Source organism: Molothrus ater, chromosome 6 (genome assembly GCF_012460135.2).
Source record: "Molothrus ater isolate BHLD 08-10-18 breed brown headed cowbird chromosome 6, BPBGC_Mater_1.1, whole genome shotgun sequence".
NCBI classification, from domain to species: Eukaryota; Metazoa; Chordata; class Aves; order Passeriformes; family Icteridae; genus Molothrus; species Molothrus ater.
Window position 1 is genome coordinate 55530958 of NC_050483.2, and position 26386 is coordinate 55557343.

General features: G+C 44.2%; 2 protein-coding genes across 2 annotated transcripts in view; both read right to left on the minus strand.

The window, feature by feature from the left end:
* Positions 1 to 10218: 10218 nt before the first annotated feature.
* HSPA2 (heat shock protein family A (Hsp70) member 2) lies at positions 10219 to 12590 on the minus strand. The gene has a single exon (XM_036384415.2). It carries the CDS (start codon positions 12506 to 12508, stop codon positions 10607 to 10609), a length of 1902 nt encoding a protein of 633 aa, XP_036240308.1. The 5' UTR covers positions 12509 to 12590; the 3' UTR covers positions 10219 to 10606.
* Positions 12591 to 16929: 4339 nt separating this feature from the next.
* Positions 16930 to 26386, minus strand: part of ZBTB1 (zinc finger and BTB domain containing 1) — a 28892-nt gene continuing 19435 nt past the window's right edge. Inside the window, exon 3 of the mRNA XM_036383339.2 lies at positions 16930 to 20297. Within this exon, the coding sequence (XP_036239232.1) occupies positions 20261 to 20297 (37 nt within the window). The 3' untranslated portion in view covers positions 16930 to 20260. The remainder of the gene's footprint in view (positions 20298 to 26386) is intronic.

Below are 26386 nucleotides of genomic sequence, written 5' to 3' on the forward strand. Positions count from 1 at the left end.
CAAAGCAGATTCAGGTGCACTTTTTCCCCTGCAGAGTTGTGGTTTCCCTAAAGGTCTGCAGTGCTCCACTGCCCACCATTGCAGAGTCACACACACCACAGGGACATCACTCCATGGACCCCACCTGGGGACACCTGGGGTGGCATTTGGCCCTCGCATCCAGCACGGCTGCCCCAGGGTGTGGGGCACATTTCTGACACACAACACACAATTTTAGCTGTCCCTCTGCAGTTCAGCTTGAAAGAAATATGGAGTAAATGTGTATTTCTCCTTTACTCCATTAACATGATGTAAGAATTTGTCCTGCAGTTGATGCTTGGGTAAAAAAAATACTGGACTGAATTTACTTGGAACTTCTGTATTTATCAAGGCCTAAAGCTGCATAGTTTGAAACCAAACATCATTATTTTACCTTCCAGATTCAAGGGTGTTAGTATCAGCCTTTCAGTACCACACACCTCAAGACAATTTTATCCTCTGCAAGGAAGCAGTGTATAGAGTGCATGTCATAAATCTATGTTCAAGTTCTCAGACCAACAAAGTATCTGTAATGTAAATTCTGTGCATATTGGGCACTTTCCATCAGTCTTAAGCCTGCTTTTCCCCCAGATATTGTTTGTGTGTGAGTTATTTCAATAGAAGATCTCAAAGGCTGCCAGTGTAAGAAAGAAAAATGTGTATTTGTTCTTTTTTTGTCTTTCAGATTATGAATAACTAATGGGAAATTTGCTGAAGGAATCTGTTCTTTGCCAGTGAATCTGAAAAGACTGAGAAATCGAATGACACCAGACTTTAAATAGCACATTGCTTTGGGGGTTTTTAATAATATTCATGTAATTGTAGAATCTAAGTATCAGGAGAAAAGAAAACTTTGCTAAAAGATGGAATATACTATGCATACTCCTGATATTCTGAGAACTTTAAATAAACACCAGACAGACTGTTCAGGGAACACTGGACAAAACTACTAGTAACAGCATTTTACAGCATCTATGTATTTCTAAGAATTCCAAACAAAAATATCCCCTGGAAATAAATGAGGTCTATTACTCCTTTCTTAATTAACAAAAGAGACTTGCAAACCCTTAACTATTATTTGCAGGTCACCTTTAAAGCAAAATGACTCTTATTGCTGAAATCCCTCTGCCTACAAATTTAAACTGAGTGAAACTTTATGCTTTCCTGTGACTTTTTGCCAGGTACTATTCAGCCAGGCAGCCACAAGGCTCTCAGAGATTCTTACTCAATCTAATTTGGTAGTAGAGGCTGGATCTGGGACAACAGAATAATTTCAAGTCAGCAGCCCACAGCCCATGTGGTGGTTAGACCACAGAGATGAATATGAGGAAATCATGGCTCTAATCCTTTGACAAAAAGTGGTTATTTCAGCTTGCCTCTTCTAGTCTTCAGTTCCAGCTTTCTAATAGTGTTTTGCCACTCTTGGATGAAAAGGCCCACGCAAACGCTGCACCTTTATGTTACACAGAAGAGATTATGAGCCATGAAAGAAAAATAGAAAAGGTGGTAATCCAGTACAGCAAGACCTACCAGCACACCACAGGAAGGAGAAAATTCCACCCCTGTGTCTTCAAAATGCATCCCAGCCACTTCTCACTGATGCAAATGGCTGAATGACTGTCCCAGCCACTGTGCTGGGGCAGCAGGACAGGTCCTGCCCACCCGTGGGACCTCCTGTGGCCCCTGGGATCTGCTGCAGAGGCAAACACAAACAGCACCAACAGGATGGAGCTGGGAGGGCTCACAGATGGCACAGTGCTGCCAGGACACCGTCAGGAGGGAAGGGGTGACCATCTGCTGTCCCCTAGGAACTGCAGATCCCAGCACAGACCCTCCCCTGCAGCCTGCTCTGGCCACCAGGACTCATGGCCAACATGCTTTGCTCCTCCCAGCTCTGCTAAGCAGCTTCCCTGGGTAACATTTTAGTCCAAACAGGGAAAGGAGTTTTTTCATTTGAAAACATCTCCATAGCCATTTATTTATGCTCACTATGGCATTGTTGGTCAGGAGCTGCAGAGATTTTCCTGGTTTTCCCAGGACTGGCAGCAGTGAGGGCAGCTGGTCCTGGTCCTTCTGTTATGGGTAGTGACAGTGTTCTAAATGTTGAACACACTTCAGCTTTGGGCTTTACAAGATTTCAAACTATATCAGGTCACAAATATGAGGCACAACCTAGGTCCTCATGTGAGCAATAAGCTCAAGATTTGGAAGCTGCACCTGGAAATAATTCCCATATACTAAGGCAGGTCACTTTAGGGCATGATTTTGAGGTTTAGAATCTTTGGGATATTGTGAAACATTTGGTTTTTCAAGCAGAGAATCTCTCACACATCATTCACAGCGGGTCAGTGTTGTGTATAACTGGTATTGCTTAGTTCACACCCAAAATTGGTACAAGTTATGCTGACAAAAGCACTTTTTGCCAATAGAAGTCAAGTCTCCATCAAGGGTGAGGTTTCACATTACAGCTAAACCAGCCTAAGAGCCAGTTGTTAATGGAAGAAGCATTCTTGATCCCATCAAAATTTTCCCATCATTTACCTGTGTGATGATTCTTTATCTTTGACCCCACAGCAAGGCGGCTCCCTAAACTGTCAAAAGTAGTCATCCAGCAAAAATAAATGAGAAGCTTTCTGTTTAGTTAGCATTTTCTATCAGTTCATGGTGGAGTCAGACAGGGGCCAGTGGAGATACAGATAAACACAAGGGGACAAGGGAAGGATCACACCTTGCAGCAGACCAGGTCAGCTACAACCTAAGAAAATGTTGCTGCACTACTGTATACTTTGAAGGACTAAAATACTTAACCTAGGACAGGTCAAGTCAGTAAGACAGAAGGAACATTTCCTGTGCTTCCATCTCTTAAAAATGGCATCAACAATTTTTGCAGTAGTTGCTAATTAGGGAAGATAGTCCTGAAAGTATCACAGGTGTTCATAACCATGTGGAAGAACAAATGGACAACACAATGTGGGGAAAGAAAATTTCCATAAAGCAACCTGTCCCTAACTTCCTTATTTCCAAAGCCTTCCAAACACTGCATCTTTTCTCTTGTGGGTACTATTTGGAGGCATATCCATGCAAACAGAATGAGTCATGGATAGGTAAGCAAAGATCTCAAAACAGCCTGAAAATGAAAATTGCTCTCTGGCTCTGCTCTCTGCAGCCATCTCTTTCCAGTTTTTTATATAATTGCATTGTGTATGTTGTGTTTCCAGTTGCTATTGCTGGCTGCCAAGTGCATATCTATGACTTGGCAGCCAAGTTACATATTTAAGAGGATGAGAGAAGCAGGTTTGGGAACAGCCTCAGATCTCATCCATGGCGGCCAGGCAGCATTCAGTGGAAAAGAGAATGGATGGAACTGATGGTCATTGGCTCATTTTTAGAGAGCAGGGCTGTCATCAGCCTCAGGAGACCACTGGCTCATCTTGACTTCAGTAAAAGCTGTGCTAAAAGCATTGGCAAAAGTAAAGGATGTGTTGCAGAGACCCAGGGCTACCTGTGTTAGTGTCTGAAGTGCAGGAGGAAGGGGAGAGAAACCTTCCTCTGTAATGGAAATCTGCTTTGAACAGTCCACAAAAAGCATAACACTAAGCTTGCTGAAAAAACTTGGCATTTCCAGTGGAAGATGCCATAATAGACACATGGCATTTGGATTTTGCTGATTTATCACCTTCTTTCTTGTGGGAATTATACACATCTGAGGGTTAAAAACTAAATAGATAATGTGAAGCAATCAAGATGTGATGGTGATGAGTTCCACAGGCAGCGTCCTAAGCAACAATTCTTCTTCAGAGCTAAATAAGGTGTATGTTGAATCAGAAACTACTACCTTCTTAGAGCTTACACTGCCCATTGTGTGCACTGGCTGAGGCAGGTGCCCTGCAGAAGAAAAAAAAAATTAAAAAACCTGTTAGTGCATAATTAAAAACTGGGTTATGAGGCATAAGCCCAAAGAAAGCAAGCAACAGGCTTGCTCCAATTGTCATAATTCTGAACAACTGACCTTGAACCCTTAATAGGCTTCTTTTAGTGTTGTTTCTTGTGGTGTTTGTGTGTCCATGAGCATCCCAGTAGCTGAGAACACTCAACAATATGTATATGTACCCATTCTTTAGGTATATCTAATGTTTAATTTGGATATCACACCCAGAAAGTAAACAAATGCATAAACTCAACAAAAATATCACTGACTCACCATCCAGTCATCCACCTCTTCTCTGCCTCTTTATTCTTGCTGTGTCAAGCCTCTGTCTCCCATACCCACTGTATTAATTTCCTCCTCTTTTCCCAGGGGCTGTTAAATGTCAGCCCTGGTTTCTCTGGGAACACTGGACTCCATGTGTGCATTACTGTTTGTATTGGACACACAAGCACAGATTTCAATTTCACAGTAGCTAATACTGTCCATGACTACACCATTTACCTGCCAAGTGCTCTGCCTGCTCATTAAAAACAGGATCATGCTGTGTGAATGGAATAAATACTGTCCCTTGGGCAAGATACCAGGAACATTGGTGCAGGTTTTCACTTCAGTTTTGTGCACATGGAAGCTCCTAATTCCCTGTTTTCAGCAATTTGAACAGTGGATAACACAAAGCAAAGGGCAGTTTGGTAGCTGCAGTGTAACTTCTGGAGGGGAACCAGAAGTTGTGTCCACTTCACATTATGCCCACCTCACACCCAGCACCAGCCTGCCCCAGAACCAGAGCCCTCAGAGCCACATCCACAGCTCCAGCCTGCCTGAAGGTGCTGACAGGCAGAGGCAGAACCAGGTCCTGAGTCCACACCAAAGGTCTGAGGGACACCCAGCAGTTCCCCTTAGTTGCAGTTTCATTTTGGAAAGCCAGAAAAACCAGCTGCACATTCTTCTAGTGAACTCCTCGTGCCATTACTCCCCCTGCATGGTTTTATCAGATGAAGTTATTGAACACAAGTAGTTGTCAGCCCTTTTCACACAGCCTTGCCCCCCAACAATCAACCTTTTGTTATAAAGTACCTCTGACAGAAAGGAAGAAGTATTAAAAGGTACCTCACACTCAAAAGCTATTTTCAAAATTTTGATTTTGATTCTGTATTCTGAGGTGGTCAGAAATCTACAAACTTTACCCAAAAATGCCATAGCCTAATTTCTAGTTCTTCTCAGGATGTAATAACCATCTCCCTGCTCCAGAAATGGGGGGGGGAAAGGTGAAAACTTAATATAGAAATGCTATAGACAAGATCTTCTCTATTCAATTCTGTGAGCTTTGAAGAAAACTTGAAGGAAATTATGGCAGACAACCTGGCTTTTAGGGGTTTTTTTTGTGGATTACAGAGACTTTTTATATTATCAGAATTTTAAAATTAGTTATCTCCCACCTGTAGTGCTGGGGGTAGGACTAAGGACTAGCTACCATCAAATGTCTTTAACCAGGCTGTGCTGGAACATTTGCAAACACAAATGCAAATGAATGAGGTCTTCAGCAGGGAAATAAGGAGTCTTCCAATTGAGCAATGTGGTTTTGAAAGAAATATGTGTACATTTTTACATACAGCCTGGCAAAAAGAAATTCTGCTTTTATCCATGACATGTGATTGCCAGACTGTCAGTGCAACTGTGCAGCAGCTCTTACAAGGATTGACAGAAAGTATTTCATGGTGCTTGGCAGTGAACATAGAAAGGCAACCAAGACCTCCTAAACCCATAGAAGTTTCTAGAGTGCTGCCAAAGTACACAGCATCACCACTTCTGCAAGTGATTTTGTCTCCTTAATCTAGCCAACATAGATTTTTAACTGCTGACCTGCAAATAAATTTGGAGCAGTTGCATTTTTAACTGCTCCAGCAGGTAAGGTACAGGTGCTGCCAACTGGCTACCTAAGCATGGGCAAGAACAACCTCACACTGCTTGGTCCAGGATGCAACAGAAATCTGTCAACTTTTGCAAAGGCCAATACAAAAAAAAAACAATTCCTGAATGGTGGAAGAGAATATCTTCAGCAGTGGAAAAGGGGCAAAAATTTCCTGTGCTCTCAGTTTTCTTTAAGACTACAAAAAAAGTGTTGGCTCTTAGAGGGAAATTTCTCCCCTCTCTGAAATTCCTGGCTGGTGCTGTTACTGGGATGACAAGGTGAGCCAGCTTGTCTCTGTCTCCACCCTCTCGATGCAGGAGAGAGTAAAGGCAAATGGGTCATGCAAGGGTGGATCAGGGGGTTTTAATACTGCCATTTCATATGTGGAAGTGAAATATGTTGTTGCATCTGGAAATGCTGGCCTGCCCAACTCTATAATCACCACGCTGCTGCAAGCAAGATCTGCTCCAGAGGCAGGTCTGTGCTATAGGCTCCTGCCTGCATAAATACACGGAGGAGAGCAGCAGAGAGATGTGATACCTGACCCACATAGGTGTGCTAAAGAGGCTTTACTAGCATAACTTGTTTCGCTGTGGGGTAGGGAGGGGTGATAACTTTCCTGTGATGAACAACTAGAGAAGGTAATTTTGCTGCTGTAAGAGCATCCACATGCTTTGCTGCTTTAACATCCCAGGACTCCCGAGTGCCAAGGCGCAGCAGCAGAGATCAGACCACCATGTGCTTCCTGAAGGGACACAGTAAGGGAAACTCATGCCAGGCACAGGGCCAAGGAGGAGAAACAAGGAATACCTTTGAGATAAGTCGAGTTCAAAGTGCTGTTACCCTGCACTGCACTAACAAGACTGAAAAAAAGGAGCTTTAAGTTTGCGTGCTGGGTGTAAGGCCATGTTTTTTTATGTGATGCCTCGCATTTAATGTGAGTGCCAAGACTGGAAATGTGAATTTCCTGAATATTTTTTCTCTTTCTTCCTGTTCCTCATATGTATCTATACAAGTGCCTCACGATGGGGAAGACAGAATTTATGGTGCAGTCCTGAGATCCTTCGTGTCCTACCTTGGCTGCACCAAACCTTCAAGGCGAACCTAAATGACAGGCAGCTCCCAAGAGAAATGCTCCGCAGCCTGCAGGGCTGCACACAGCGCCTGCCGAGAGATAAAAGGCAGGCTGCTGGGATGTATTCATTCCTGCCTTGAAGATGGTATCACAAGGGATGAGCAGGGCTGCAGCCTGTCTGTGCGCACAACTTCAAACAGACGCTCCGGAGCGGCGGGGCCGGGCTGACTCACCCGGCCGGCTGGGTGGACACCGCCTGTCCGAGCACGTCCCGGCTCCCATGGGCTGCCCTCACACCCCTCTCCTGTCCTCAGCTCCTTCCGAGGGCTCTCACACTGCACGGGATTTTAGCAATGCTTTTGGCTTGGTCTTTTTTTTTTTTGGCTCTTTCCCCTGCCAAGTTATGGTAGGGAATTGCAGCGTGACACGGCTTGGCTGGAGGGGTTTAATTTGGGTGATTAAATTCTCCAGTGTTAATGCCACGGGTGTTCCTCTATTTGAAATAACACCATCCAAACTCAATCAGAAAAACTTATGGAGCCATCAAAAGTTAATACAGGCGTTGCACAAGTGCTAGGACTTCCAAGCACTTTACATTCTCCCTTATGGGCTTTGTCTTTCTTGCACAGCCTTGTTGGAGCTTGGCAAAGTTCAGAAAGCCAGCCCAGGATTTTGACAGGAGCAGCTGGCTTTCCTGTGAGTCAGGACCATGCACAGGATGAGAGACGCTGAGAGCAAATGCAATGAAACTGCAGATTTTAAACAAGATTACTTTCCTGACTTTGCCAAATACATTTGAAATGCGCAACTGCTCCCCAGAAGGACATGGACACATCAAATGCACCGATCTGCAAATGAGGAGCAGCATTTGGGAAATTGACTTTATTTCTTTAAGAAACTGGGGAGGGGAGGGGGGAATAGAGACCCACTGGAGTCAGTGGCAAGTTTCCATTAATAGGATCAGAGTTCACTCTACAGTTAGTACAACATAATGAAAATCAACGTGAAGTTTTTTCTCTGTTTTATAAACTAAGTGAATGAATGCAAGGAATCTAGCTCTGAGCTCTTCAAGTTTTCTTCTTCTTGCATTTCTGGGGGTTTGTTTGTTCACATATTTGAAAGGCTACTTTGTGCCTCAAGACTATAAATCTTTTCCCAAGCACGTAAGTCAGCACAAGTTTCCAGTCCTTTACATACCCCACACATAGCCTTAGGTATATCACCCCAAAAAATCACCTCTTTTGTAGGAAAAACAAAATACAACTCTCCCAGTGTTAACCTGTTGTTGTCCTCAGCCACTTTCACCATTTAGATGGAGACCCCACATCCCTGCTCTCTTTTCTGTGACTGCCTCACTGCTGGAACAGGCACAAAGCAGCAGTGGCCGAGGTGAGAGGAAGGACAGAAAACAGCACAGGCGTGGGACAAACTGTCTGCTGTGTGCATTTAGCTCCATTAGCTCTGCAAGACACTTAAATAACAAAAAATTGTGTTTAATAACTGGGAAGCGACGCTGAGGAATGCAAACCAAGGGCTGAAAAGTAAAGGAAACTATGTGGCAAGGGCAATTACCAGTTGGTTAATAGAAAAAAAAAATAGTTCAACCTGCATTTACAATGAAAATGAGTGCTACCTATTCCTCACTGTCATCCCATAGTAGTGGGATTTTGGTTAAGAAGAGTTTATGTGACAAAGTATTACAGTTTACAGCAACAACTTTTCATTTACAGAAAATCTAGTGCCATTCATAAACATATTACCTATTCATTCCTAGGGGAAAAATAAAATTAAAAGTCACAGTACCTTCTCATTCCCAGGGGCCCTCTCTATGTCACAGCCTGGAAATCAAGAGGCAGTGTACCTGGAAACAGGCAGCAAAGTGCTGTGTACCTGAACACCAGGAGCCTGACTGCTGCCTTTGGAGATCTCACTGAAGCCCTCAGCAGGTGCTGAAGTTGCTGCAATCGACTTCTTCAATCTCACAGTGATGGCACTGACATTTACCTGCGAGCTGCTCCATAAACCTGAAGTGTTTTTGAGTCATTTGCAACAACAGCTATCAAACAAGCTTTTTACAAGCCTCACATTCTCCCCTGTGATGACTGCAGTCCTTTTCTGCAGCCATAAAGAGAAAGCCACAGTCAGTGAGTGCCCTGGGAAGCTGAGAGAAATCCATGTAGTAAACCAGAGTGTTATATCTCTGCTGGTTATTAAATACTAAACAATTTTATTGTTGCCTCCCTTCTTGACACAAAGAACTAACTATAGATTTTTGTTTTAAATATACATCACCTACAAGCTTAAGCAATCAGAGTCCTAAAAGCTGTTTGCAGTGGGGAGAGCTGGCAGGGCAGCACCCACCACGGTTCCCAAGACACCAACGCTGCTGATATCCAAACAAGCAACAAACCAAAACACGGCAGCCGATTCCCTTCAGCTGCCCACTGCTCTGCAGTTTTTTCCCTTAAAGGACAAGCCAGTCCGAAATGTGCGTGCCACCAGGCTGCTGCAGGAGAGCTCATTAACTCGCAGCGCCTCGGACTCCCAAGCTGCCTGCCAGGTTTTTTGCTTTCTTATACAAATGAAGAGCTCTGCAGACAGTTTGCAGCAAAGCCAGACGAGTTTAACTACTATGCATTTTGCCTATTCTATTAAGTTCAGCATACCAGCTCCTTACTCAGCACTCCCAGCTCTACTTTTGATTGTCTAAAGAGGAGAAAAACACACAGTAAAGTATTGAAAACTCAGCGAGCACACAAGCAACCCAAGAATAGCTCAGCACTTTACAGCTGCCCACAAGCCGGTCTCTATTTTACCGAGCCCCACCACCTGCCAAGGAGGACTATTTCTGTTGTCCTCATTTCCCCGCTGTTCTCTCCCAGCCGCACGCACACGATGCATTCCCAAGCTGGGAACTGCAGCCCCAGACACTGGTTGCGGGTAGGAGCAGGTCCTGCCCCAAAACAGCACCGGCACACAACTCCGGGGAATTTTCCCTTGCTGTGAAAATCCCAGGAGCCGCACTCCCACTGCCTCTGCCAGGAAACCGGGGGGCTGCAACACCAGGACACCCCCTCCCCAGCACCCATCCCAAGCTGGGCTCGCCTCAGGGACCCCCATGCTCTCTCCCATTGCCACTCCAGGGCATCAGCCACCCCTCCGGAGCCCAACGCCCCCTGCTCCACTGCTGTCACCCCCCAGAGCCACAGACACCAGCAGAAAGGTCTTCCTTACCCCCACCCCCCCCACCCCACTACTGCCCCTCACAGAGAGGAGAAAGAGGACAGATTTATGCTTTTAAAACATTTTATTTATTACCAAAATTTCCAGAAGCCAAATTTGGCAAATTTTTTTTTCATCTTTTGTAAAGGTTTTCATGCATAACTTGAAACTTGTCAACTGCAACAGTCAAGTGGTTACTTTAGAAGAGACAGAGACAAACATCCAGAACACAAACAGCTGTATCTGAATTAACAACATTTGTCTATTACTAACCTTATAAAGCAGGACGTGCCTTCCCTCTTATCAAAACCAAGCTGACAGATCTGCCTTTATACACACCCAACAGAATAAACTCTGTTATCGGCAAGGACGTTTTCCTTAAACGTTAGAAAAAAAAAAAACAAAGCAAAGAATGGAGTGACTGTCCATAAACCAGTCTTTACTTCAGTCCTCTTTAATCTACTTCTTCGATGGTGGGGCCACCAGAGCCACCACCGGCCCCTCCATCTCCCCGGTACAATTTTGTGACAATCGGGTTGCAGAGTTTCTCCAGCTCTTTCTGCTTGTGCTCATATTCTTCCTTCTCAGCCATCTGGTTGCGGTCGAGCCAAGACACCACCTCCTTGCACTTGTCGAGCACTTTCTGCTTGTCCTGGTCACTGATCTTTCCCTTCAGTTTATCATCCTCCACTGTCTGCTTCATGTTGTAAGTGTAGGACTCGAGGGAGTTCTTAGCTGCCACCCGATCCCGGTTAGCTTCATCCTCTGCTTTGTACTTCTCTGCTTCTTGCACCATGCGGTCAATGTCATCCTTGCTGAGGCGACCCTTGTCATTGGTGATGGTGATCTTGTTCTCCTTACCCGTGCTCTTGTCCACGGCGCTGACGTTCAGGATACCATTGGCATCGATGTCAAAAGTGACCTCGATCTGGGGGACTCCCCTGGGTGCTGGGGGGATGCCTGTTAGGTCAAACTTGCCCAGCAAGTTGTTATCCCTTGTCATAGCCCTCTCACCCTCGTACACCTGGACCAGGACGCTGCTCTGGTTGTCTGAGTAGGTGGTGAAGGTCTGAGTTTGTTTGGTGGGGATGGTGGTGTTGCGCTTGATGAGAGCAGTCATCACTCCTCCAGCCGTCTCGATGCCCAGGGACAGAGGGGTGACATCCAGCAGCAGCAGATCCTGCACATTCTCAGACTTGTCTCCCATGAGGATAGCTGCTTGTACGGCAGCACCGTAAGCCACAGCCTCATCGGGGTTGATGCTCTTGTTCAGCTCTTTGCCATTGAAGAAATCCTGTAGCAGCTTCTGGATCTTGGGGATCCGGGTAGAGCCACCCACCAGCACGATCTCCTGGATCTGGCCCTTGTCGAGCTTGGCATCACGCAGAGCCTTCTCCACCGGCTCCAGGGTGCCACGGAAAAGGTCAGCATTGAGCTCCTCAAAACGGGCACGAGTGATGGAGGTGTAGAAGTCAATGCCCTCAAACAGAGAGTCAATCTCAATGCTAGCCTGTGTGGAGGAGCTGAGGGTGCGCTTTGCCCTCTCACAAGCCGTGCGCAGCCGCCTCACCGCTCGCTTGTTGCCAGCAATGTCACGCTTGTGCTTGCGCTTGAATTCTTCCACAAAGTGGTTCACCATGCGGTTGTCAAAGTCCTCCCCACCCAAATGGGTGTCACCAGCTGTGGACTTTACCTCAAAAATCCCATCCTCGATGGTAAGGATGGAGACATCGAAGGTGCCCCCTCCCAGGTCAAAGATGAGGACATTCTTCTCTCCAGCCCGGGTTCCTTTCTTGTCCAGGCCATATGCAATAGCAGCTGCGGTGGGCTCGTTGATGATACGCATCACATTGAGGCCTGTGATGGTGCCGGCATCCTTGGTGGCCTGGCGCTGGGAGTCATTGAAGTACGCCGGCACTGTGATGACAGCATTCTGCACCTTGCACCCCAGATAGGCCTCAGCAATCTCCTTCATCTTGGTCAGCACCATGGAGCTGATCTCCTCTGGGAAGAAGGTCTTCATCTCCCCCTTGTACTCCACCTGCACCTTGGGCTTGCCTCCCTCATTCACCACACGGAAAGGCCAGTGCTTCATGTCTGACTGCACTGTGGGGTCGTCATACTTGCGGCCAATGAGGCGTTTGGCATCAAAGATGGTGTTGGTGGGGTTCATTGCTACCTGGTTCTTGGCAGCATCCCCGATGAGCCGCTCCGTATCGGTAAACGCCACATAGCTGGGTGTGGTGCGGTTCCCCTGATCGTTGGCGATGATCTCCACCTTGCCGTGCTGAAAGACACCCACGCAGGAGTACGTGGTGCCCAGGTCGATGCCGATCGCCGGCCCCTTGGCAGACATGGTGTCGGCTGTTTGTGGTGCTGCTCGCCCGTGTCCACCCCGCCCGCTCCAGCTGCCGCCGCGGCGCGATATGACCAGCTCGCGCCGCCGCCGCTCGTTTTATACCCGCCGCTGCCGCTTCTGGAACCTGCCAGAACCCTGACGGCCAATCCCGACGCCCCTCGAAAAGCCGTTTGGCCAATCGCCCCCGCGAGCCGCCGGGGAGTGCCCGCCCCCAAAGCTCTGGCCAATCAGAACCGCTAGCGCCTACCCGCCAGCCCGCCCCTCGGGGGCCGCGATTCTTCCGGGTTTTTCTCGTGCGCCGTCGCGCTCAGCCAATCCGCGGCCGTGCTGTCCCCTCGCCCCGCCCCCGGCGCGAACCTCAGCTAGAAAGTTCCAGCTGACATGACGTTATGCCGGGGATTGACAGCAGCGCTGTCCAATGGCAGGCGGGGGCGGGCCGGGGGGCGTGGGGCTGTGCGGTCGCTACGGGACGCCCCCGCGCTCCGCCCGAGCGGACCCGCGAGGTGGGGGGGGGGGTTGTGGGTTCGCAGCCGCTCGCGGCGTGCGGTGTTTGTAATTCCTGAGCGCTCAGCCCGGCACTGGGGAATTTGCCCTTATTTGGTCGCAGGGAGGCAGAAATGTCGCCCTCCCTCCCTGACATAGACACACACCTCCCTTCAGCCTCTCCCCCGATTGTCAGGGTGGAACGGCCGCCACCCCTCCCCCGCCGCGGCGACCCCCGCACTGTCATGGCGGAACGCCTCCCCTCAAACATCTCCGCGCCCTCCCGCTGAGGGAAAGTGCCTGAGGGAAAGTCCTGCCGAGCCCGTGTTTAGCCTTATTTCGCCCGAACTTGGCCGGCTGACAACACCCCCGCCCCGTGTCTGTCCCGGTACCCAAACTCGGGGAGCGACACCGGGTTGTCCCGTCCTGTCCCCCCTCGGAACTGAGGGAATGGCACCGGGCTGTCCCCTCGTGCCCCGGCACCAGAGCTCAGGGCATGGCTCCGGTCGGGGCTCTGGGGGCCCTGTTGCTGCGTGTTCCTGCGTGGTGACCATTCTTGAACCGCCTCCAAATTCTTCTCTGTTGTGCTAATGTGAAATGTCGTCACGCCTACGTTTAGCAAAAGCTATGGAGCTATTAACTCGGAGGTAGGAAAGTGCTTTGATGAAAATATATTAAACATGAAAATCCACTGTGGTTTCTCCAAATTATGCCTCCGTACTCTGAGACAAACACTTCAAAATATTCCAGTTCTAGTAAGGAGGGCAAAACATCCTGAGAATTTTTTTTTTTAATATGGAGTCTTAGTGAGTAGCTCCTTTTCAGCTCCTTTTAAAGTGTTGCTAAAAGTTTGCTATCCACAGACTTCAGGAGTTGTGTGAGAGAAGAATTAATGTCACTGTATATTTAAATCCTCTTTCATTACTTTTGTCCCCAGCCTTCAACAGTTTGCTGTCCCTGGCCTCATAGAAAACGTGTTACAGCTTTTCCCAGAGTGATTTGTAGTCACACAATTTTTACAGGCACTGTAACTCCTGTTCAAAAACATCCTTGTTTCCATTAGTGTATTTTTCAAAGTCTGTTTTACAAGACATGAGAGCTCCACCTCTTCTGTGCATTATGTATTTCATTTTGTGATGGAAGAGCCTGGATTTCTGACCATACATATTGTACATGCTTAAATAAATATTAGTCTTCCATAGATCCTGGTCTTTTTTTTTTCTTTTTTTTTTTTTTTTTCACATGGGTTCTGACCTTGGAGCAATCCAAAAGAAGTCACTGGAAAATGGGAACCATCAGCTGTCTCTGCCTACAGGAGCTGCTCTGTATATCCTGTGTGCATATTTCTTTGATGGGATGGGTGTCGGTTTCTCTTGTAGTTAGACCAGGGACTGATTCATCACTGAACCATCTCTTCCTGTAATTCACTGCCACTTCATTCAGTTGATTGTATTATGTGGGACAGGGAGAAATGCCAGGGCAATACAAAGAGAGGTGGATAATAAATTCTGTTTCAGCTGAAAAGTTGCTGTTGTTTATTATTTGTATCCTTGTGAGGACTGTCCCTTAGGAACACTAATAATGCACAAGAAACCTGTTTTAATAGCTGCAGCACAAACTCAGACCCTGTTATTCCAGAGTAAAAAGAAGACTCCTGCCTCAAAAACATATTTATAGAAACAGTAGATGGAGACAACAAGGGGAGTAGGAAATAACACGATATTGATTAACACAAGAAACAGTCTTCGCAGCAAAATTAATCTAATGTCTCATTTAACTATAGCTGTAACTGAACAAGGTTTATCCAATTTAGAAGTGACATTTCCTTTATTTGGCCCAAAGCTTTTAACCATATGTTTTATCAGCCCAAAAAATCAGGCACAAAATATATACAACAGCTTCAGACAAAACTTGTTTGGTGTTTCCTTGCCCAATAACTAGTGTGGCCCTGATATGGTTGTGCTGATACCACATGTGCTGGTAACCTGCTAAAGAGGTGTTTGCATTGCCTGGATTACTACTCACCCTGAGAGTACTCTCTCAGTCCTGTTTATTTCATCATGGGAGTTGTTTTGCTGTAGTAATTCTGGAGAAAAGATCTTGGAGGAACACATGAGCACACCATTTTAATGCTACTGGTGTAAAGAGACATCCTAAGGAAAAATCCAAAGGTCTCTGCACTGAGGCTGTTTAGCCTGTTGTTGCAGAAGTATTTCTTTTCCAGCTGGGCACACAGGTGCTGTTTTCTTCTGTGCAATGATATGTCTAGGTCTGCTTTTTAACTTTCATTCCTATTCAGTCAGAAGTTCACATGACGCTCTTGCCATCACCTCTTACTGATGTCCTCAGAGAAAGTCCAGTCTAACGAGAGGGAGCCATCCAAAACCTCATTAGACGTATTCTCTCTTCTCAGCAGAGCTATTACCAACCTGCTTTTTGTCAGCACTTTGGGAACCAACTCATGCATGTAGTCATCCTCTCATATGGGAAGAGCCACATGATTCCCTTTTATGTTGCTTCATATGCAATCATGGTACAGGTGAGCCAAACCAACTGGTTCAGAAATTAAAGAGTGAGCTTTATGGGGAGGACTTCAGCACAAGTCTGATTTTCCCTTTAACAAAACATTGGCTGTTATTCCCTCATCCTGAATCTGTAAGCCATATTTTCACAGCAACTTCCAGAGCAGCAATTTGGTACCTCTGGCAGTGGCAGGCCTCTTTCTGATCCATTTATTTGTGTTTAGGATTGATTATGCACCCATGTTTCCTGTTTAGCAGTGTTATGTAATATGCTGTAGGCTATTCTCCATTACACCACCCAGCCAGAAATGAAGATGATATTTAGATTTCTTCAGTGAAGCAAGAGCTCAGTATCTGGAGCAGAACTGAGAACTCAACTCTTATCTTTATCATGATAAAAGGAAAATTGTTTTTTCCCCACGTGTTTCATAAGGCAATGGAGTATAAAAATAGGACTGAACCCAAATTAGAGTTCAATCAGACATCAACCACTTGGATCATTAAGATAAAGTTGAAATGCAATGAATGATTTTTTCAGGTTTGGCAGTCAGAAGACCTTAGATCTTAAATTCTGGTATCCATTTCCCTAATACTCATTTCCCTTGTAAAACTATCCCAAAAATTGCATAATCAGATTGTATCAGTGAGAATGGATTATTTCATAATACAGCAATCAGTTCAGAAAAGTCTAAGCAACTGCTATTCTAAGAACTAGTAATACTTTGTCACAATACCTTTTCCCCACTGAAATTCTTCCTCTTGTTTAGATTTGTTAATGTAAGTCTGGTACTTGGAATTCAGACAAGAACTAACAGCATATAAAATGACAAGATTCTTCTAACAAGGTGTTGCATTAAAAATCATAGTGTATGTGGGGGAACTATGTAACTTACTTTGTATTTATATACCTCCAGGTTTTGTGCACAGCTGCTCCTTGTTAATTTAAAGGGCAGCCACAAGACATCATCTTACTTATGTAAGTGCTTCTTTGTTTTTGTGACTAACAAATAAAAGTTCTGCAAATTTGTATAATGTGTTTTTTGGCAAATTACACAAATGTGTGATCAGTACTATGGAAATAGTCAGAACAGCAGAATACAGGGCACTGTAATTTCATACTGCCAAACCAGGAGTGCAAAACTCGTGAGTCAGATCTCCTAAAATTATAAACCTAGTGGCTTTATTTACCTTCTGGCTTTTTCATTTTTACCATATGTTCAGATTACACTTTTAGGATTTTCCATGTAATTGGCAGGTCTAATTTTTTTTTAATAAACAAAATAGCTCATTACACCATCTTATAACTGAAATCAGGCAGCCTTAGATTGATTAGACTCAATAAAATCATGGAAGTTGTCAACACTGATTAAACTAATGCTTGATGCTTCAAGGAATAATTATTTTATAATTAAGTGGTTTTTAAGCACATTTATTTACATAGACTTCTGCCAGTTTGCTAAGGCATGATTAAAAGCTGAAGTTAGTATCACTAGTGCTAACTAGATAAACTGGTGTGCTGTGCATTTTAGGCAGTGAGTTCTTTATTCCTTTAACTGCAGCCTCCTTTTCTTGCAGCCAGTACCAGCTCTACTGAGTCCTAAGCAAGTGACTTTAAAGCAAAATATTTTCCAGCAATCACAGAATCAGATCAGAAATGACCTCAACACATAATTTAGTCTCATTTTGTGTTTAACCAAGATTTCCTTTCTTGCAATTTAAGGCAATTATTTTTATTCATATTGACTTTGGATATGAGAAACAGTTGTGCCATTTTTCTTTGCAACCAGATTTTTATATGAAAATCATTGTGTTTTCTCTCCATCTCTTCTGTAAAATTACTTAAAATTACTCAACCTGTACTCAGAAGGCTTCTTGGTTTCCAGACATTCACTGCTTTCTCCTGGATTCTCTGCATGCACCTTGTCTCTTAGTTTTCAAGTGCTATGCTCAAAACTGGAGACATTACCAGCTCTTGCCTTGGTGGTTCTGAAGAAGCAGATGACACTCCAGTTTCTACATTTCAGTTTTTACCTTTATTTGCAACATCATGATGTTGCAAATTCTCAGAATATGATCCAAAATAATGCATTGATTTTTTTTCAATTGAAATTGAAAGAGTAAATTTAGTTTAGATATAAGGAAGAAATCCTTTACTGTGAGGATGAGTGAGGCCCTGGCACAGGTTTCCCAGAGCAGCTGTGGCTGCCCCTTCCCTGGGAGTGTTCAAGGACAGGTTGGATGGGGCTTTGAGCAACCTGGTCTGGTGAAAGGTGCCCCTGCCCTTGGCAGGACACTCGAATGAGATGGTCCTTAAGGTCCCTTCCTTAACCCAAACCATTCTAGGATTCTATGAAATTAAGCAGCTGTTCCTTTACTTGTATGGTTCCAGCTTGCACTTGTTCCTATTAAATAATATCTTTTCAGATCCCATCTGCACCTTGCCAGGATTATTCTGAATTCTGATCTTATCTGTTAATGTACCTGAACTCTGCTTGGTCTTGCTTGAAGATATTAAAAGGATACTCTATTTGGTCCAGGGGGTAAATAAATGAAAACAAAGAATTTTACCTAGAACTGCTGTGATGGGGTTAAACAATATACTGCAATTATTGGCAGTAAAGCTGGAAAATTATGCTAAGTCTTAAACAAGATAAATGGTGTAGTGTAAACACAGGCAAAGACCAATACTTCTTACTCAGAGATCAGTATGTGATTAATCTCTCAGATTTACTGATATGCTTAGTGTGAGCAGTTTTCATAATAATTGAATGGTAGCATGATATGAATTCCTCATTTTCTCATTTCTGTGATTATTTGATAATTATTCATCTCTGTTTTCCCTCTTGTCATTGGCAGGTGAAAGGGAAAAACACAGGAGCCGATGAAGCAGGTGGCACCTTCACCCTGCTGCCAAGACTGTTATCAACTCAGGTATAAGATGGAATTAAATCAGAATAATAAGCAGATTTGTAAGAGCATTTTATTAAAGATACTGTTGCAAAGCACAGAGTAAGCTTTAAAGATGATGATAACTAACCTGGAATGTCTTTACTGATACTCTACATAGACTGGAAGTAATTGCTAAGTTACAGAACAGTCACAGCCTGTTCTAGATGTCCTACACTTTGTATACCGTTGAAGGCAATGCTATAAATGTATTCCCTTCTCTGCTCTGCTTTGTGGTGGTCCTGCTCTTAAGGTCCTTCATGTTGTCTCTAGAAAGCACATCCCATTTGCTCTTAGGTATCTTGTGCCTTCTCCCTGCAGAGTCCCCAGTGGTATCCAGCTTTGCCCAGATATTCACCATCCTCCCCTTTGCTCCATACAGCCACTGGGACTGAAGTGTCAGCATCCCAGTGCTGCACTGGAGGCTTTTCAAATACCTGCAATAATGTTTGAGGTGTTATGTGTTAATAGAGCTGGTACCTTCAACCTCTATATGCTGAAACATTGGGGGCTACGTAATTAGATTAAGGAATCACATTCAAAGATATCTGAACATCTTTTCTTGCATTTGTATAGTAACTTTATAAACTCAAAAAGAGTAAAGCAAGCACAGACACATGCCCTATACAAGCTGCAATACAGACAATATTGTACACACTTTGTAACAACAGTAATGAAAATGATGCCAATTATAAATAAAATTATAGACAGACTCTTCTTGAGATAACAGTTATAGTGAACAATGAAACATCCTTTTATAATCATGAGTAGAATTAGTAAAATATGTAACTACAGTAGAATATAATCAGCATGTTTAGTCTGCTTACATGTCTTAATTTGATCCACTGTTGTCTGAGGGAAGCAAAAGAAATTGATATTTTTATAATTCATGCTTGCCCTAATTTGGAACACTTACTGCCTTATTGCTTTTTTAGTTAAGGTTTTTCCCTCCCCCATTAATTTAGCTGGAAACATTACTATTCCTAAAATGTTCAAATCTGAACATGAACATCTGATTCTCTTCTTCAAGCCAGCTTTTGCAAGGCTTAGCTCCAGAACAAGGTGCACCCTGTGCCCTGTGAAGATTATTTTACATTTACTCATCTCCTTGTTGGTAAAAAATTTTCACCATTCTGTTTAAAAGACCAGAGCACCATTTCTTTACTCTCCACATACAAGCACTGTGCTCCATGGAAGGTCCTCTTCAGCTTGCAAATGATGATCATGGCAGCAGGGGAAATCATGTCAGCTGGATCTCTCTCACCATCCTGTCCTTTCTCAGGGACCCTCTGTCCTCAGTTTTTAAGATTTTTTTTCACCTCTTACTCTTTTTTTTTTTTTTTCTTTTTTAACACTTGATAGTTTAGCATTGTGCATGAATATACACTTGTAATGTTTGAACTAAAAAATCTACACAGTTTTTGACAGCAACTCTAAGAAGCCATATTTCATAAAAGGAGCACTCCAGCGTGTGGATAGAAATTTTGCAAATTCATTTCAGTGCAGCCCTTAACACCTGGCATCTGCCTCTTTTGGCTGTTTGCTCCATGAAAGACTTTGAATTTGTTTCTTACAGCTGTAATAGTCACAAAGAAGTAAGATTTATGATACATAGAAGAGTCCAAAACAACTTTTACTGCATGTTCTAATTTGACTGTTTGGTGCCTTTTGCGACTGCTGCAGTTATGTCAAAAAAGCAAAGGTGGTGCCAATTCAGATCTGGCACACGAGGTTCTGAGTTTTTATGAAATCTTTTGCCGACCAGTTCTTCCTCATGTCTTCTCCAAATCTGGTTCTCTCAGTTGTTCAGAAGCTTAGAAGTCCCTATTTCACTACTGCCATGCAGAAAAGAAATGCAAGAAAAATATTAAAAGTCAGAAGCCCGCACTGCAGTACTGTATTTGCTAGCATGATGTGGTCCCTCCCACCTCACCATGTGTGGTTTTGCTCTAAATACCCATCCTTCAGTTATATTCAGAGCACCCACCACAGTCAGGAACTCTTTTAAAAAGCCATTCATTTCCTTCAACCCCTACCCCACCAGAACACAATCTTAAACAATGTTGTCATCTTGTTTCAGAAACTTTTGCTTCTTTTTCCTTTGCCTTCTGTTTTCAAAACAGCTACAGATTTGCTGAAGAAAAACTTCACTTCCCAAACCTCCCAGAAGCAAGTTTTCATACTGTATGTGTTACTTTCCAGCAGTGGTTTATGGCTTGGCTTAGTGGATGCTCAAAAAATTGCACAAGTATTATTTCCCCATAGCCACTCACAGCTTGGAACACCCCCACTCTGGAATACTTCTTACTGCTTCATATTTGACTGTATTTTTGGTTATGGTTTTTTTTTATCCTGCCAAACTCAGAGGTAACTGTTATGTATTTACTAAACACACACACCCTCACATACCCCCCAAATTCTTATTTTAGGTTAAATGCAGATAAATTATATAAATATTTACAATTTCTGGAAGTCTCTTTCAACCACACTAGTTCATGACAAATATGAGCAGCTTTGTGTCCAAGAGGAACAATCAAGAAACTGGAAATGTATGGTTGTAACTTTTGAGGACAATCCTCAGGGTTCTTGGGTTGGTTTGTTTTTTTTTTTGCACACTGACTTCTTTCTCTGGATATGTGAATCACATTGTACACAGTATATGATTGTGCCACTTCTGGACAACTTACACTTGGTGTTTCTATGCGACTGTGGCAGTCCTGGCCCAAGTGGTTGTGTCTACACTGCAGAGGCTGCACATGAAGCCAGGTTTAGCAGCTCTTTGCATTACTTACCTGCCAAAGCATCCTCGAGGCCAGCTCAGGGCTGAATTTCCTGGCACACCTTGGAGAGGAAAGCCTCGAGTGATGCTCCACACCTCGGTGTGCAGCGTGGCCAGGCCCTCACTCACTGCATGTGCCAGGCCCAGGCTTGTCTGGTATTTCATCTGCCCTCTGCGCTATGTCACATACTTAAGGTGGGCAAAAAGGCCAGCTGGGACAAAAGGCTTTTGTTTTGTGCCATGAGGGCAGTGTGAACAGGGGAAACATGTCTTGGGCAAACTGCTACCTTCAAAGTACTGCTGGTTCTGGCAGCAAGGCCACATTCTTAAAATCTTGGAGGGGAATTCACTGGACCAGTGCTGTTATTGCAAAGTAACTCTTACACGACTAGCTCAGAAGTCAGGAAGTACTCGTTTTTTTCTTTTTTTTTTTTTTTTGTAAACTAACAAAGGAGGGAAAAAAGATGTTCTAACTACAGTATGCATGTGAGCACTGTTTTTCCCCTGGACATCGGTGTTTGCCATTGTTGTTCATTACCATGTCAGCCAGCACTTTGCAGTCCAAAATCTCTGTCATTTACAAATCATGGACAACTCACACACACAACTGAACTTCATTCCACCACCTCCCTGAAATACATCGGCTGTGCTGTGTGGGACCACCTCTGAGTGCGGGAAGGTGGGCTGCCTGTGAATATTAAATCACATTTTTCCGATGAGACAGCAGAAACACTGCTAATCAGTGCCAACTGTGGTGGGGTGGGGTGTAGCACACACGGAGCCGCCGGCACTGCCGGGAGCCTGCAGCCCACAGGAAGGGAGATCAGAGATAAAACCTTGTGCCCTCCTCGCAGACTAAAACCGCTCAGCTGCCCTAAGCACAGAATTGTTTGGGGATGCACAGCCGCGGGAGGATCTGCTTCGCCCTCTCCCAGCAGACTGGAGCATTCCAGCGCTGGGAACAGGGACAGGCGCGGTCCCAGCGAGCCACGAGATGGCGCTGGAACCCCCATCCCTGCATCCTGAGCCGCTGCAGAATTCCAGCCCTTCCCAGCGCTTACAGAGGATGCGGCCCCTTCCACTTCATCAAAGTCAGAGGAAGTCTGTGATTAGCTGGATGTTTACAAATAAAAGGAGGATCTGGAGACAGATCAAAGATGGCTCTCCAGATTTGGCTCGATACCAGGCTCCTGCGCTAACAGCATCTGCATGGGTTTCGCTCCTAGGTTCAGTGGCTGAACTTGGTCTATCTCATCATGCATTAATAATGCTTTTTCAAGGCTTAGTGCATTTATTAGAAGTCTGAAGATTCAGCCAGCTAAGGACCTGAAGAAACAAAACAATAACATGCTCAGCCCACAAGAGTTTCCAGGCTCCATCTAAGAGAAGCACCCACTGGGTTCTTCTTCACCCTGCTTCCTGCAATGTAAAGGGAACCAAGAAGCAAAGATAAGCACTGTTCCAAAATCCAAAGGATGTAGTACTTCAGTCTTAGTAAACAGGAGCAGTAGCTCCCCTAACGCTCTCTAACAATCTGAGTAGCTTGGATGGTCCAATCACACCATATATGCTTTTCATGAGGAGACTGTAGTTCATCCAGGATCTCAGTGGCCTTGTCATAGCCCAAAGGACCAGGGAGAGAAGTAGATGGGAGATAAAAGATGTGGTGTTTGAAATACACTGAGTTAATGTATATGTGTTCTAAGGGACATCTTTGTTTTGACTCTGTGTAACAAACCAACATAGCTTGTGAGGTCTGGGAGGCCACAGACTATTCATTCCTTCTCTCATAGCAGTGCTCTGTTTGAAGTTGGTATTTCTATTTGGGGTCTAAGCCACACTGAACTTGATCAAATAAACATTCTCCAAAGGAAACTGCCTTTGAACTATTTAACTCTTTGCACAACAAACTAAAGCTGAAAGAACTGCAACAATTACTGTAAAATCTCTTGCGTCTTGACTGAGTTATTTTGCAGTTTTTAAGTTACTGTACATCAGGACCTCTGTCTTTTTCTGGCAGAACTGACTGTGTCAGCAGTGGCCAGTAAAATCTAAGTGAAACACAATCCATCTGAAAGCAGACTAGGTGGGGCTAACCCTCAGACTTCCAGGCACGCAGAGTATTAAGTGTCATATTTTACAGCATATGTAAGTGTACACAACTTCTATTTAATTCACCTGATAACAATGTAGCTCAGACATCTGAGCTCTCTCCTGGGCTGTGGGGCATACTAAGACAATTTCTTCATCAGTTCCAAGAGATCCTACCCTGTATTTCTTCCTCCTAAAACATTACTGTATCTTTTCTTTTCCCAAAGGAGGGATACTTTAGATTTTGTCTCTTAAAATGTTTCTGATTTATTCTAAGTAATTCAATAACCAATGGCTAGAAACTAGAACCTCAGTAATTTGGAAGCTGGGACTCGACCAGTAGGTACCAGTAGGAAACCCACAGGCAGGGAAGAAACCAGGGCACCATCTTTAGCATCCTAAATAAAAGCCCTAACAACGACTTGTGTAAGAGGAGCGTAACCAATACCAGAAGTCTGGTGTATCTGCTGCCAAAACCAAAAGCAATTTATGGTATTCAGCAAACTCTATTTTTAGCCAGCTTATCTGCATTTCCACAAACTTTCACGGTCTTTGGGGCTTTTGCCATGGAGAGAAGGACAATATGTTATTTTTCCCTTTCATTTTCTGGGGAGTCAGAAGCAGAAGTCCCTCTGGTGACCACCCGCAATGTAGTGGGATGGTTACCGAAAAAGGAGAGAACAGGTATTACTGAGTTGTGTAGGTTCAACTGAGCATGTGAGAACTATGAAAAAAAGCAATTTCTTAGCCCTAATCATTGCTTTAAAACAGGAAGAAAGCAAATCTTCCTTTTCAAAAACCAGAAGGTAAATAAAAGAGCTGAAAGGGTGCATTTCTAAAATAGCAACCTTGTCATCAGGGGAGATGAGGGAAAAGAGAGGGGGGAAGACTGATTTCTGCATCTTTTGTGTTGGCAACACAGCTGCTGCAGAGACCTTAGCAATTGCTGACACTGGTGGCACTTTGCCTGACAGACAAATTGAGAAACTAAGGATTTACAACAGTCCTGATTTCCAGTGGATTTCCTACAAACTACACAGCTTCCAGGATTTAGAGCCCTATAAGGGATGCACTCATTCCCTGTCAGGAGTCTGGGGATGTCTACAGAACTATAAGACATATTTATCTGAAGTCATGTCTTATTTGCAAACAAAAAAAAAAGTACACCCCAAAATCTCATTGATGCACATCACACATGAGTTTGAGTGAAAACAATAAATGCAGCAGAACTTTGTCAGAGAGGGAAGTTCTTGAACCATTTCTTTGGTTTTTTCTCCCACCGGAAATTCTACATGCAGCATTGTTTTTGTGGTTGTAGCTGCAGGAAGATTTACTACGGTTTTTAGTATGCCAGAAGGCACAGGAAAGGATTAAACCTTTTCATTTTCTTGCAAGAGAATCAAAGATCCTGACCACGTCTGCACTTGAGGTTTCTGGGGTGAGGTGTGCCATGCTGGCTACACAAAGAGACAGTCAAACCTGGCCTTGGACCATCTGAGGATTTTTCATCTCACAGTTCTGTTATCTTCCCTTTAATGTATTAATAAGAAACTTCAGAAATTTCTTATTATTTCCAGCCACTCTTACACAGGGAATCTGTGTGAATTACCGACAACCATTTCTCTAAAAGCACAATGCACAACGTTGTTTTCTTATGTCGTAATAAAAAAATCCCCACCCTTCAAGATATTTGAGGGTAAAAATAACCCAAATAAAGATCTGATAGCATTTCTCCTATGAAGCTGGCACTGGCCATTCAAGTACATGAAAAGGAACATGGGCTGTTTGTTTCAGGGCTGAATATTTATAGTCATGATGAAGTGATTCCTGAGTCATGAGCTCTACTGCCCTGTTACAAATTAAGATTTGTCTTTCTGCATTAAAAAAATAAAATCAGAATTAATTCCAGAATTGTGGAAGTGACTGTAAAAGTAGCAAAAGACACTTAATTTATAAAATGTGTCCTGATTTTTGGCATCTTTCCCCTACAAAATCTCAGCCTACTCAAATATCTCAAGAATACACCGCACAGCAATATTTTAGGAGTTTTTTGGAAGAAAATACAGAAAACTGGTTTATAGTTGAGAACTACAGAAATGTCAGCTTTTGAAAACATGTTCCTAATTTCTAGCTTTCAGCAGACTTTATAAAGTCAAATTAGTCATGCTTCATCTTGTAGGTCTTTAAGTCTGCGACAAGCATCAAACCAGCTGAGAATTAGGGAAGTCAGAAGATTTGATTTTTAACCCTCTGAGATTGAGAAGCACTTAAAAGTCAGAAGCACACAGGGATAGTAACAGATACTGCCAGCATCAGTTTAACTTACACAGAGAATTACCCCAAGCTTTCAGCATTAGACCAAAATGAGACAACTGTCTCCCCTTACTGAGAAAAGCAGCAAGGGGCACAGGGCAACAGAGGAGCTCCACAGCTGCATCTGGGCCCACAGCTGGAGGGCAGGAAGGCCAGATGAAGGTGGGAGCCATTCCTGGTGTTTGGCCAGACAAGGGGCCCAGCTCATTCCTGGCCTTGGGCCAGGCCAACCACACAAACCCAGTGGTGCAGAGCACTACCCAGTCTGCTTCAAGAAACACCAAGAAAGCTCCAGAGCATATTTGTGGGATGAGCTGAATGCAGGAAGGTTTCCAGTTCTCACGAAGAGGGCAGATAGCAGAGATGTGTCTCATTTGTAAGAGGTTGGGCTGCCTTTTTCCTTATCAGGAAATAGGAGATGAATGTAAGAGTTCAGCTTCCCTGAGGATGCTGGGGGGAGACAGAGACCGAGTTAAATTCAGGACATGCTCTGAGTTCTGGTACAGCTCATTTCAGCAAAGGAGCCCCCTCCCAGCCACTCATTCCTCCCCTTGTGCCACCCCTTCTATTGTGCTTGCACAAGATCTGACACAGAGATGGAGAGGGAATCACAGCAGGGAACTGATCCAGCCAAAAACCAGCCCCAAAGGGAATAGAAAAAAAGCCTGTTGTTTGATTCAGTGCATTGTGCAGCTCCATAGGTACGTGCTCTTTGACAATGGAGAGGGTGGCACACAGGGG

Excerpts from the sequence above, each read along its gene's own strand:
- HSPA2 (XM_036384415.2), bottom strand. The coding sequence starts at position 12,508 with ATGTCTGCCAAGGGGCCGGCGATCGGCATCGACCTGGGCACCACGTAC.